Source organism: Musca domestica, unplaced genomic scaffold (genome assembly GCF_030504385.1).
Source record: "Musca domestica strain aabys unplaced genomic scaffold, Musca_domestica.polishedcontigs.V.1.1 2, whole genome shotgun sequence".
NCBI classification, from domain to species: Eukaryota; Metazoa; Arthropoda; class Insecta; order Diptera; family Muscidae; genus Musca; species Musca domestica.
Window position 1 is genome coordinate 8,737,472 of NW_026712249.1, and position 13,385 is coordinate 8,750,856.

At 33.7% G+C, this 13,385-nt stretch overlaps 1 protein-coding gene across 7 annotated transcripts in view; it reads left to right on the forward strand.

The window, feature by feature from the left end:
- Positions 1-13,385, forward strand: part of LOC131802178 (uncharacterized) — a 131,822-nt gene that overhangs the window by 28,844 nt on the left and 89,593 nt on the right. Inside the window, exons 1-2 of one of the 7 annotated variants that reach the window (XM_059121774.1) lie at positions 2,591-2,957; positions 3,660-4,313. The exons of 3 other annotated variants lie outside the window; for them this stretch is intronic. In XM_059121774.1, the coding sequence (XP_058977757.1) occupies positions 4,287-4,313 (27 nt within the window). In that variant the 5' untranslated portion in view covers positions 2,591-2,957; positions 3,660-4,286. Of the gene's footprint in view, positions 1-2,590; positions 4,314-13,385 lie in introns of those variants that run through there. 3 more of the 7 variants (XM_059121776.1, XM_059121775.1, XM_059121773.1) reach the window with 3 other exon arrangements.

Here is a 13,385-nt window from a genome sequence, read left to right on the forward strand (position 1 = left end):
ACGATATCGTATATTCCCCAGCTTCCAATGGACTTGTCTAAAAATCCATACTAAAAGTTCTTTCCAAGCACTTTACTCCCTGGAAGAGAAATGTGTACAGAGGTCCACGATATCATATAGCCCAAATAAAATGATACTCCCGATATTCGATATTTTCACCATTTTAAGGACATTATTCACCGGAGTTGTTTGGTTCTGCTACTACATCCTATGACAAAAAACTTCGTATGCCAGGCCACGTCTTCGTATAGCCTCCATATAACAGTACCCCCAATTTTCAGTATTTTGGTGACTTTAGCGACATTAATCGTCGGAGTTGTTTCAAATTTCGTATTCAGAGTTTGTAATGGGATGGGAGATCGTATCCAGGTCTTCGTATAGGTCCCATATATCAGTGCCTCCCTATATATGGTATATTCACCGAAATTTCGTATTTGAAGTTCTGTCTTGTGACAGAAAATTGTCTGTACAGGTACAGCCCCGATATAACGGTACCTCCCCATATTCGGTATTTTGATGACTTTAGCTATATTTTCATCGGATTTTTTCAAGTTTCGTTTTTGAATATTGTAATGGCTTATGACAAAAGTTGCCCATGCTGGTCCACGTCTTCGTATAGACCCCAATATAACGGCTATATTCGGAATTTTTAAGATTTTAACAGAATTTTTAACGGATTTTATTTTTTTGAAAATTTCAAAAGTCTCACCAAATGGTGTTTTTTTACTAATTATCCGTAAAATCTGTTGATAAAAAGGCTTCAAAATACCGTATCGGCTTTGTTCCAGTAGGCCTATACCATAGAGGACAGAGCTCATTTCAAACTCTATATACCGAATTTTAAACAACCGAATACCAAAATATGAGGGCTATATCTATATACATAAAAGAGTAATAAAATAACTGTCTGATCTAGAATCAACGCCCAGGCGAAACGTCTGAAGTTGTAATCTTGAAATTTGACATGAGAGTCAGTCTTGGTGCGTAGTCGTGTAAAGAGGCTGGGTTTTTGGAAAGAAAAGTACTAAAAATTAATTACTATGTACTGGACAAACGGAATGCACTAAAACTCTGATATTTGGAATGAAAGTCACTGATGGAGGTGTTTTTGGAAATTCCGAAATTCCTCTAACTTCACAATATTTTTACCAATCTATATATTTGTGTGTATGTTTATTTGTTTGTAATTTATGGAGTCGAAAACGGTTGAAAAGGTTTTCCTGAAAATTTTCAAGTATACTACAACATCGCCTGCAAATAACATAGGCTATATAAATGTTTGAAATTCCACTTGGAAATGGAGATATAGCATCAGAATCGAAGGTACCTCCCACAAAATTAGACTTTATATGCACATATCTATTGATCGATTACAGATACTGTCTCCAAATGTGTAACGGAATTTGAAAGAAAAATAAATAAATTGAAATCGGTTCAGATTTGGATATAGCTCCCATATACATTTTCGGCGGATTTCATGTATTTGATGCACCAAACACGCTATGTATTCCTAATTTCAATGAAGTTCGGACAGAGATACGAAAAACTAAATTTGACAAATTAATTGGAAATCGGTTAAGGTGTGGATATAGCTCGCATATATATTCTGGGCCGATTTCACGTATTTGACGCACCAATTGTAATGAAATATGGAAGGTGTGATGGAATATATTGGAATCGATTCAGATTGGGATATGATTTTATTAAGAAGCATTAATCCACAACGCCTTTGCAATGGTATTGGTACAACAATTTAATTGAGGCTGCGAATATTACGGGGAAGTATGTTGCTACCTCGAATTCTCTGATAGCAACAGAAATGTCATTCAACTTCAAAAGATTGCAGTTTCCTGCCAGCTTGGCATTTGCTATGAAATTAATAAATCCGAAGGACAAACCCTTCGTGTATGCGGACTAAATTTGGCATGTTCCTGCTTTTCTCGTGGTCAGCTATTCCTGTCATGTTCACGCGTTTGTACACCGAGCTATTTGTTTGTTTACGCATTAAAGTATTACAATTATTATTATTTTTTTTTTAATTTTTGAAATAGTTTTATTATTTTTTTAAACCAACAAATATTCGCATATTCAATTTTGAATCCATATAAAATCAAAATTAAATATAGTATGAAGTTGAGTTTCATACAGCTCTTAACTCAGCATTATTCCTAAAAAAATCGTTAGTTTAGAAATTTAATATTGATATTTATTCTTTAAAAAATACATTTTTTACAAATCTGATGCTCAGATAACCAACTTTTATAAGCTCAAGACGTTCGCCAAGTCCATGCTGAAGATAAGCATTTTGAAGTCACTTTATTCAAGACAACAACCACAAATTTATCTAAACCATGACTATCTTTGGCCAATATCACATTGTGAGATACTCCAAAAAAAGTAAAGGTAAGAGAGCAAGACCAGTTGTTTACATCTCGTCTTTAAGCTTGAGAGAAGAAAATCAGGCTTTGTGTTTGTGTGCGTGTGTTGCTTGACTTTTGTGTTGTTTGGGAGAGCAAAAGACATTTTGCTTCGTTTTTTCGGATAGCAGCTACCAAACATTTCTTTGGCCACGATCATGATATTCAGTTTTAAACAGACTTGGCTAAGAGACGGTTGTGTTTGACGGTATTTTGTCGGGCGATAGTCAGCAGCAAATGCAAATAACGAAACAAATGTTGCGGTTTGGCCATTGAAAAACAATCAAGGAATAGCGACAAAACAAAAACAAAAGTTTAAACAACAACAACATTGGTTGGTCGTTCGTATATCTTGTTGACGCGATCGTGATTGTGTCTTGCACTGCCTTTCTAAACGGAGAGGTGGTAGTAGAGATCGCCAAACAATTTGGGGTGCCAGTGAAGTAGTGAGAGAAGTGAGTGCTGGTGTTTCCAGCGAGCGGTACCAGTAGTAGTAGTAGTAGTGCTGGTTGTTGTGAATGTCATTCAGTCCATCAAAAAGTCAGTCAAGCTGGATTTGTCTTTTTGTTTTGATTGCAAGTTGTGTGCATGATGACGTATGTTTGTGAATGCTTGTTGGCTGCATGAAATTATTTGCTGAATGCAGTGCTGTTGACATTTTGCTCGCCTCACATTTAACATCATTGTATGGAACTGAATGGAGGCATGCAGTTGCAATTGCAGCCATCGTCACTAGTCGCTAGTACCATATAGTGGTAATGTGAGAAGTATTTGTGGTGTGGTGGTGGTCACACGTTGTGTTATTTTACGTTGTTTTGTTTCGAAGAACCGCTCAGAGCGCTATTTACAAAAAAAAAAAAAAAAACAAAGCCAACGAAAATAACACCGACTTTGCAGCTAACAACAAACAATCAAACAAACGAACCAACTTAGTTGGAATTGCAGCAGAACATGTTACAGAAGTTAGCTGCAAACTTAAACCACGAAAACCACTTTGACTAACCACGGCCAGGCAGACACGACAGGCAATAAACTGCAGCTTGGCAAAGTCAAGAAAAAGAAAACTAAAAAAAAAACCAAACCCAGTGGAGATTGGGTTTGTGCGCATGCGTGCCAGCCATTCAGACCCACAACGTTGCCTGTTGTATTTTTGCTTTTAAAAGTGCATTAAGAGCGTGTGTGTGTGTGAGAGTGTTTGTGAGTTTGTTTAAATTTAGTTTTATTTATTTTTTTCTCGAAAAGGCAGGAAAGTTGCTGCTCTGTGTGTCCGAGACAAGTAAAAAGAGACGTTTTTCTTTCGAGGCAAAAAAAAAAAAAACGAAAAAACTTCAGTTGCGCCACCACTGAAGTAGAAAGTTGCCGTCTTTGAAAAGTTAATTTTTTTTTCTGCAACGACCCTGTTGGATGCATCGTCGCAAGTCAAGGCGGAAATTCTGGCGCGTTAAAAAGTAAACCGCGAAAGAAACGCACAAGTAAAATTAAAAAAAAAAACAAAAATAAAAATGCAAACAAATCACAAAATTTACTGAGGCAATTAATTGTGTTAAGGAAAACAAGAAACTAATTAATTAAAAAAAAAGTAGTCCCAAAAAACAAGAGCAACAACAATCACAGAATTACATACATCATAAAAAAGTGTCACGGAGAAGAAAACCCAAACCAAAATAAATAAGAAAAGTGAAAGAAAGCATTTTCTCAAGTTCACCCAGTAACCATAAAAGTTTGAAATCAAAATAAAAATAATTTAAAAAAAATTTAAAGAAAAAAAAAAAAACAACAACATTGAAATCTTATTGTTTTTGTGCATTGTGTGTTTTTGTTTTGCTTCATTTTAATGCTGACCAATTAACAACTCGAACAACAACAACGATGTCGGATATTTATTATTGCAGCAAGGTAAGTTTTGCAGCTCCATTTTTTTTTTTTTAATTGTAACAATTTTTTGTTTTATTTTTGGCCTGCATTTTATAACCAAATATGGCATACATAGTATATGCCTTAAAGGGGTTTCGTTCACGCCATCATTTCTTGCTTCGTTGCAAAGAAGGAGGGTGACCAAAATTTAAATTGCAAATAATTGTTTATTTAAGTGGTTGTGACAGTATCCAAAGCTGGTCAACCTTTCGTAATTGGTTACCCAAAAAAGAAAAACCTTAGTCATTCTATTATTCATATGTTTGTATGTATGTTTTTTTCTGCAATATGTGTCATATTGTTGTGAGCCTCCTATCATCATCGTGGATATTTGATTTGTAATGTATCAAAATATTGACCCCAAGGCGAATTTTTTGTTGATTACACTGAGAAAACTGCATTATTAAGGCTATTTGTCGTATATGTATGTGTGTCAAAAAAAAAAAAAAGTAAAAAATCACCTAAGTTCAGCCGAGCCGAACTTTTAATACCCTCCACCATTCTGAAGGAATTTTAAAAATTTAAAATGAAAAAAAATTTGAAAAATACGAAGACGTGGTCTTGCATAACTAATTTATGTCATATGCTGTAGTAACGAGTCCGAATTTCAAATGCGAAATTGGAAACAATTCCGGTGAATAATGTCGCCAATATCATCAAAATACCGAATAAGGGGAGGTATCTTTATATGTGGGCTATACAAAGACATGCATAGAAAAATTTTCCGTCATAGACTGCAGAACCCATTGGAAAAAAATTGAAAAAATCCGTTTAATAATATCGCAAAAATCATCAAAATACCGAATATCGGAATGTATCGTTATATGGGGGCTATATTTAGACATGGACCTATGTAGACAATTCTCATTCAGGGGGTAAAGTACTCAGAAAGAGCTCCTCGTGAGGATTTTAAGATTCTAGCCATTGAAAAAATTAGCAACAATTATCAAAATACCAAATATCGGGAGGGACCGTTTTGTAGGGGATATATCATGTCGTGGAGATATATAGACAATTCTTTTCCAGGGGGTAATGTAATCACAAGGAACTTCTTGTGTGGGCTGTAAGACAATTCCATTGAAAAATTTGGCAACAATTATCAAAATACCGAATATCGGGGGGTACCGTTATCGTATACCGATATAGCCCATCTTCGAACTTAAACTGCCTGCAGACTAAAGTCTGATCTGTACAAAATCTTAGCTTCCTATCCTAATCCGTTTGGACTCTAGCATGATTACAACACACGGACAGGGCTAAATCATCAAATAATTTTACGCTGATCAAGAATATGTACAGGGTAATATAAAAAATTATCGGAAATAGCATCAAATTTTAGAATAAGTTCAGATTTGTTCGAATTGATCACCATGGCCGTGGTCATGGCGCTTGAGTTCTGGTGGCCAACCGAAGGTGCACATTTTCAACTGACCTTTTTGGCAAGTAAACACGATCATTTTGTTAGTTTACAAACTGCTGGACAACGAATGTTTTGTCGGAGAAAATATCTATTTTCTTTCTGTTGCTGTGTAAATTTTTGCACTTTTTGGAATTTCAATGGCCTTACCCCCAGCTCATTTTTCAATATTTGCCGAATAGAATATTGCGATATGTTCAGCTCACGAGCCATTTTTCGGCCACTGCAACGCCGGATTCGATCAAGCCGAATTCCTTTACGAATAATTTTTTTTTTCTGGAATAATTTTAACAGCTGCCGGACGAGTGGCTTAGAAATGACAGCAGTCTGAATTTGGTTGCAGTGTTTTCATCTGACCCTGTGGATACTGGATGCAGCTGCAGGACGAGTATCTTAGAAATGACAACAGTCTGAAGGTTTTTTCATCTCAACCTGTATTAATCCAAAATTTTCCCAAAAGTCTGAACGAGTAGGAATTCTCCTCCTCTATTTTAATTTTTTTCGTTGTAAACTTTCAAAATGCCGATACACGTGTTTTCTGTTTTTTACCTCTACTTTCATAACCTTCTGGATTTTCCTCGTATCTATTGAAAAAATGAATTTTGCTGCACAATGTTATTCATTTTTTTTTTAATTTTTTGGAACTTCTGTAAAGTAATCCGAAATCTATTTCCCCAGCACTGATAGTTATTAAAAATTCTAGGTATCTATGTTTATTGAAAATCATTCCTACCATATTTAATGTTTCACTACTCAAATTTTAAAAACACAAATTTTCTTCTATCTCCTTTTTGAACTTAGCATATGATTTAGTTCGAAAATAAATTATATATTAATTTTAATAGCAATATTAATTTTATAAAATGTGTAAACTACACTTACTTCTAAATTTGTAAGAAGTTCCCCTTTTTATTAAATTAAGATAACTGCCCACATACTTTCACTGATTTTTCAAACCCACTGTTACAGAAATTACTAACGTTTTTTTTAAAATATACCGCGGTTCAATGTCATTTTTATTCACCATAGCATGGATAATTGTTTTCAAAGCCAAAGAGTTTACAACATAAAAAACTTAATTAACATTAGGGTTTCATACCTCTACACACACACACACATATGAACTTAACATTTTTGGGCCATAAAGTTGTAATTAAATATAATAAAAATACCCACTTATTAATCTAGTAAAAATCAAGAGTTTACTTCCATATGTAGATTTAAAATTTCCACCCAAAAAAATATTAGATAACTTTCTTCATAGGTTTTAAATTACGTACATACATACCTACAATTTTTTGTTTTGGGAAAAAATTTCATATTATATAATCAGAGAATTCAAGATATCCAACAGCGTAAAGTGTATAATTATGTACGCTTATGTGAATACTTAGAAACGGAAAGTGAAGAAGGAAAATGTTTTTTTATTTTTTATTTAATGAAAATTGTATACCATAAAAGAGGTAGATAACTGTTAGTGTTTATGTGTCGAAGAAAAATATTTTGGCAACGGCTAATAATATTGTTGTAATTCATAAAATATGGTAATTCATAAAAAAAAACTATGTTAATAGAAATCCTCGAACTGATCTTACCGCACTAAAAATACAGTTATTAGTTCCTTTTCATTAATCTGGAAAGTATATTTAACCTTGTACAACGTATAGTCCCTTATGTACTCTCCCACAAAATTTCAATATTTTCCAAAAATAAAAAATAAATAAATAAAAATAAAAAAGAAATAATGAAAATAAATAAATAAAAAATAAAATAACTTATATATCTCATAGAATTTTGAGGATGTACTCGATATAGTCCAAAATTGACACATCGTCATTTTTATATTAGACTTAGGTCAGGTGAGGATATAGATAATATTGACCCCCTTCGATACCTCCCTCATAAAGGGTCAACATTTGGAATAATCATAATATATTAGAATTTTAATAAATATACCCAGCTAAAATGTCATATGTACCACGTTAAACATTTCCAGTAATGCCAAATTTATATCCTCTACATTACAAGTAGACCAAATGACAACTAAACAGTAATGAGCTATTCCTAAAATAATTACAAGGAAAAATAAATTCCCATAATTGATCATGTTAAAATAAAGGGTTCGTATGCTGTTTTTTAAGTAGCTACTGGTGCCAAAATTCACTTAATAAAGCTGTTAAATGGTAAATCAAAATTTTGAATCCTATATAGAATATACTACTCCAAGATATGACTAAAATTTTATCAGAAATAAAAAAAAATACATATTTTAAGACTGGAGTATTCCTCCACTGGTTCAACCTCATATTAACTGTCTATAACATTGTGTGACAAAATTTAATTTTTTCAGTAATTTCAGGGAAAATCAAGCAGATTGTGAAAATAGAACAAACAAAAACGGAGACACGTGTATCGGCGCATTAAAAGTTTACATCGAAAAGTAATCAAAATAAGGGGGGCAAGTCCTGCTCTCTTCCATAATTTTGGAAATTTTCAAATTTAGATTCCTAGTAATATTGCAGATAAAAAGTATGAGGAATATGTTAGCTAAAAATGTTAACCCTCAAGCGAGTCAACAATGGGGTCTTTTTGGTTCTTTTTTTAAAATATAATTAAAAACTAGCTCTAAATGGAATCGCAGCAGGTCAAAATATTGTACAGAATTATTTGTCATAAAATTCTACTATAGGTCCTGGATGATGTCAAGAATGTAAATCTTACAGAGAAGCCAGGAATTAATTTATATATATTAAAAACACGTTTTAGGGTTAAAACTGTGGGTTAAAACTGTCCTGAGTTTGTGCAAAAGCCGTCCTTCTCGTGAGATAGTGCAAAAATCTCTAGAAAAACATTATTTTAGAAGGATTACGTCAAAGAAAAAATATTCTTCATAAAATTTTACTATTGGTAATCAAAGAAAAGAAAAAAAATAGCACAAATGTTCAAAAAAAATTTTTTTTTATAAAATTTCGTTTTAGGCAAAAGGTGTCAAAGGAAGAAAAGTTCTGTGCAAAATTTCACTATGAATCCTAAAATATACTATATAAGTAGGTACAATAGTTTAAATCTTATTTAAACGTCAGGAATTCATATAAATTTTAAAAAGTAAAAAGCTGTAAGTTCGTCCCTGTCGATCTTTGAATACAAAAAATGGCAATTTTCAAAAAAAAAAAAGATAATAATATGACAAAAAAACATTTTTTACCCAAGTGACGAGATCGTAAGCTCAATAGTTTTTGTTGTTTTTGTTGTAACAGACAAAACCAACTTACATGGTTATGCTACTTCGTTCAGGTTGAACGAAAGCATAACAAGTGGAGAAAGATGAAAATGTTTATAAGTGCGGTTGTAAGATTTAGAAGACTTTCCAAAAGAATTTTAGTTTTATATAATTCTTTGGTTCCTCTTCTATTGAGCTTACGATCTCGTCACTTGGGTAAAAAATGTTTTTTGTCATAGAAGTTATTTTTAAAATAACTTCTGGGAGAATATCCCAGACAAAAACAAGGGAACTGATGAGGATTGGTGGCTCTTTCCGAAACCTAGGTATTCCCTGCCTTACCCCCTGGTAAACATTAACATCGTTCTCCACTAATAAACAAACGTTGTTTTTATAAAAACAACAATAAAGGGATAAGCCTGACGATTTTGCAACAACAAAATACGGTATCCAAACAAACAAGCCACACTGTTCTAAATAAAGTACCTTTATATTGTGGCTATACGAGGACGAGGACCTGCAGAGACAATTTTCTGTCATAGGCTGTAGTATTCGTTACGAACATCAAATACCAAATTTGAAACAATTCCGGTAAATAATATCGCTAAAATCATCAAAATACCGAAAAAGTGAAGGTTCCGTTGTATGAGAGCTATTCCAAACCATTGACCTATATGACCCATTTTCAATACCAAAAGTCCTGCAGACATAATACACAATTGAGTAACATTTCATCAATCTACTTCATTTCGTTCGGAAGCTAGAGTGATTTCCACAGACGGGTAGACGAACGGAAACGGCGGCTAAATCGACATAGAAGTTTATGCTGATCAAGAATATATATACTTTGTGGGGTCTAAAATGTATATTTCGAGGTGTTACGGAATGATAAACTTAATATACCCTCCATACAATGGTGGAGGGTATAAAAACAAATTTTCGGATTAAGTCCGTACTTTGCGAGTTTGTGCAAAAATCTTCAGCAAAACATCATTTTAGAAAGATGACGACAAGGACAAAAATATTCCTTATCAAATTTTACCAAAGGCAAGACATCTCTATTTCCACGGAATATCAAAGAAATACTTCCATCAATATTTCCACAAGACCAGAAAAGATTTGCTAATTTTTCGATTAATTTTCATCGGACTTTTTTCGAGTTGACGATGAAAAGTAACATAAAATTTCGTTGTAGGCGATACTTTTCACAAAATTTCACTTGAAGTCTCAGAATAAACTATTTATCTAACTACAATAGGTTTTATGAAAATTACATTCAAAATATATGAACTAAAAGTGAAAATTATGTCTTTGCTATTTTTTCAGTCCCCTTTCGAGGAATGTGCCAATGGAAGAATTTTTTTCGATCAAATTGTGAGGTCCTTATATTGTTTTGACCACATACAAGGGGACCCATTTATATAATTTCGAATTTAGAGGGATTTCTGGGCCCCGAATGCCAACAGTGTTATCTCCGCCATCTACAGAAATACATAATTAAATATTTATACCTAATGATGCATTGTGTTGTCTTGTATCGTTTTTCCCCCTTCAGTTTTCCCATACTTTAGATTAATTACAAAACTAGCATCTAACCCACTTACATAGCTTCTGACTAATTAAATCTCAGTTATGATCATGGCACAGGAAATTACAAAAATGCAGGCTCAATAGCTTATGGCTAGGCGATTTTGAGGCTTTAGAAAAAAAGGTTACGTTTCCGAACCCCCCAGAAAATAAAACAAAACATGGTTGATTTTTTTTTTTCTTTGCTTTTCTCATATTTAAAGTTAAAGACCTCGAACAGGTCAATTTGCGATGCAAAGCCATGGTTAATGGATGATGTCGTTTGGATGAAAAAAAAAAACAACAAACAAACATGAGAGAAGATACAAAAACAAAAAGAAAAAAAAAAAATAAAATAACCAACCATCACCTAATGACAAATTGAGTGAGTTTGACCCCTGTTTGGGTGCATGACATTGATATGGTCAAAATAGCGTTTAATGAAAATATTAAAGAAGCGGTTGGCAGAGGAGACTACAACACTAACCGCAAAAGAGGTAGGGTAGGAAACTTGGTCCAAAAAAAAAAAAAAAAACATAACCACACAAATAAAACGTGATGTACACCTGTGAAGAATCGTACTGCTCTTTGCCTATGTGGGAATCGAAATTTCCCTTACAGAGCCAATGAAGTGTTGTAAACCATTGTGTGCTCAATCCCCCGCGAACTAAAGGCCTATTTGTTATTTTTTCTTCTTATCTCCAGCCGCGAACTAAATATTTGTTATTTTTTCTCCTCCCCACAATAGGGGTGAATGTACCTAACAGAACCTCCTCCATAAGCCGATAAAAAAATAGTAATCAATCTTGCAAAAAAAAAAAAAAAAAAAATAGTAGACATTTTAAATCGAAGACGTGCTGAATGAAACCAACTCCAGGCTTACAAGAAAACGAGACACACTACTGAAGTGTGATTTCATGGAATGTGAAGCTACAACAAATGTCTCTCTTTCTCTCCCTGGTATGTTGTTGGAGCTTTTAAATACCAACAAAAACAAAAAAAATAATAATAACAGACCACAGCATAAAACGTACATTGTCATCTTGCCTGACATACCTTGTGTTGACAATAAATAATACCTTTTAAAGGGAGAAAGAGGGGGATGGAGTGAGTGAGAGAGAGAGAGAGAGAGAGAGAGAGAGAGAGAGAGAGAGGGGGGTTGCTATTCGTACTTCTGTCACCAGACCCCTTTACAATCTCCCAGCTCAAAGACATTTGCATGAAAACTTGGTTTTTTCTCCATTTGAGCAGTTGATTGCTTTCTAATGTAAACGCTTAGATGAACCTCCAGCCAGCCAGCCAGCCAGCAGCAGCCGGGCAGGCAGGCAGGCAACCACAAGCGTTTTTTGTCTATTGTCCCAAAACAAAACCATGATTGGGTGCCTGAAACAGCAACAAGAAAAAAACGACCAAATTTCACTTTCACTCTGGGCAGAGGAGAGTGAGCTGTGCGCACGCGCTTTGTTGTCGGGCCGGCTGCTGTTACTGCGCTGTGGCTGCTGGAGGCGTTTTATTTGTATAGCTTAAGCCGCAACGTTTAACGTCTTTGATGCTTAATGATGTTGGATGGAACCAAACAAAAAAAAAAAAAAAAAACTCACAGCTGTTTGAGGAGAAATTTCAGATCATTTTGATTGGAAAACAAGAGAATTTATTTCGTTGTCATTCATTCAAAATGCTTTTCAATTAAAATGTCAATCGATTAAAATAATTATTGACACAAAAAAAATCTTTGTTGAAATTTTTATTGTTAAACGCATTATTTCATTGCAAACAAGTGATGATGGCCTTTGCAAGGAACTCGCTCCGCCGCACCGTCGTCACCATCATAACCAGAAAAATCAAAGAGTTAATGCGACAAAAAAACGAGTTTACAATTCCAACAAAAATATTTGCCTGTTTGGCTGGTGGTCGTCTATTTGTCGTTGAATGCAGCAGTGAAAATGTTTAGCATTTGCTTTCAAATGCAGCAGCAGCAGTGATTAACGCTTTAGCACCTCCTGCGGTGCGGGAAGGTTATATATATTTATATTTATATAAGAGAAATTATAAATTTTGCTGTTTGTTCTGTTTCGTTTTTTTGCTATGGATTATTTAAGGTAAATTAGGTTATAATTAATATAAATATCTGTAATTTAAAACGTAATTACGTGAAAAGTAAAAAAGGGCTGGCTGTTGTATGAACGAAAAATGTATTAGGTCGGAAATTAAATTTGTTGTAGTTTGAAATCATAGATGGGCAAGTTAGCACGTTAGCGTTGATTCTCCGACATAGTAAAAAAATGAAAACAGAAATATACGAATATTTTTTAACTATTGTTTCAATTAAATAATTTTTGAGCTAATTTTGATTATATTTTTGTTTCAAAATTATAAATTAAGTAAAACTTCCAGGTAAGAAAGTTATTTCAAAATTCTCTTAAGGAATTCTCTCCCACTGTTTTGCCCATCTATGTTTTAAACCTAACATCATTCGAGTGTGTGTGAGTATTGCTTTAATCGGGCACCATATAAGCTTACTTATTTTGTATTATCAAGTAATTAGTAAACATGGCCCAAAGAGTACGGATACCACTTTTAAACCAATTGTGGTTAGATTTATCCTCATTATTGACAATGAAACTAAAACTAAAACCAAAAAAACAAAAATCAAAATTCGGCGGGGTCGAACTTTTTATACTCTCCACCCTCCAAAATTTACTAATTGCTTTAATACACCCTCCAGAATATTTTCGCGATAATATTTGGAATTTATTTTGATGATGACCTCTTTGGTTTACTTGCCAAATCAATCATTTTGTTTGTTTACAAACAACGAATGTTTTCTCATCGAAGAGTTCACCACTTTTGG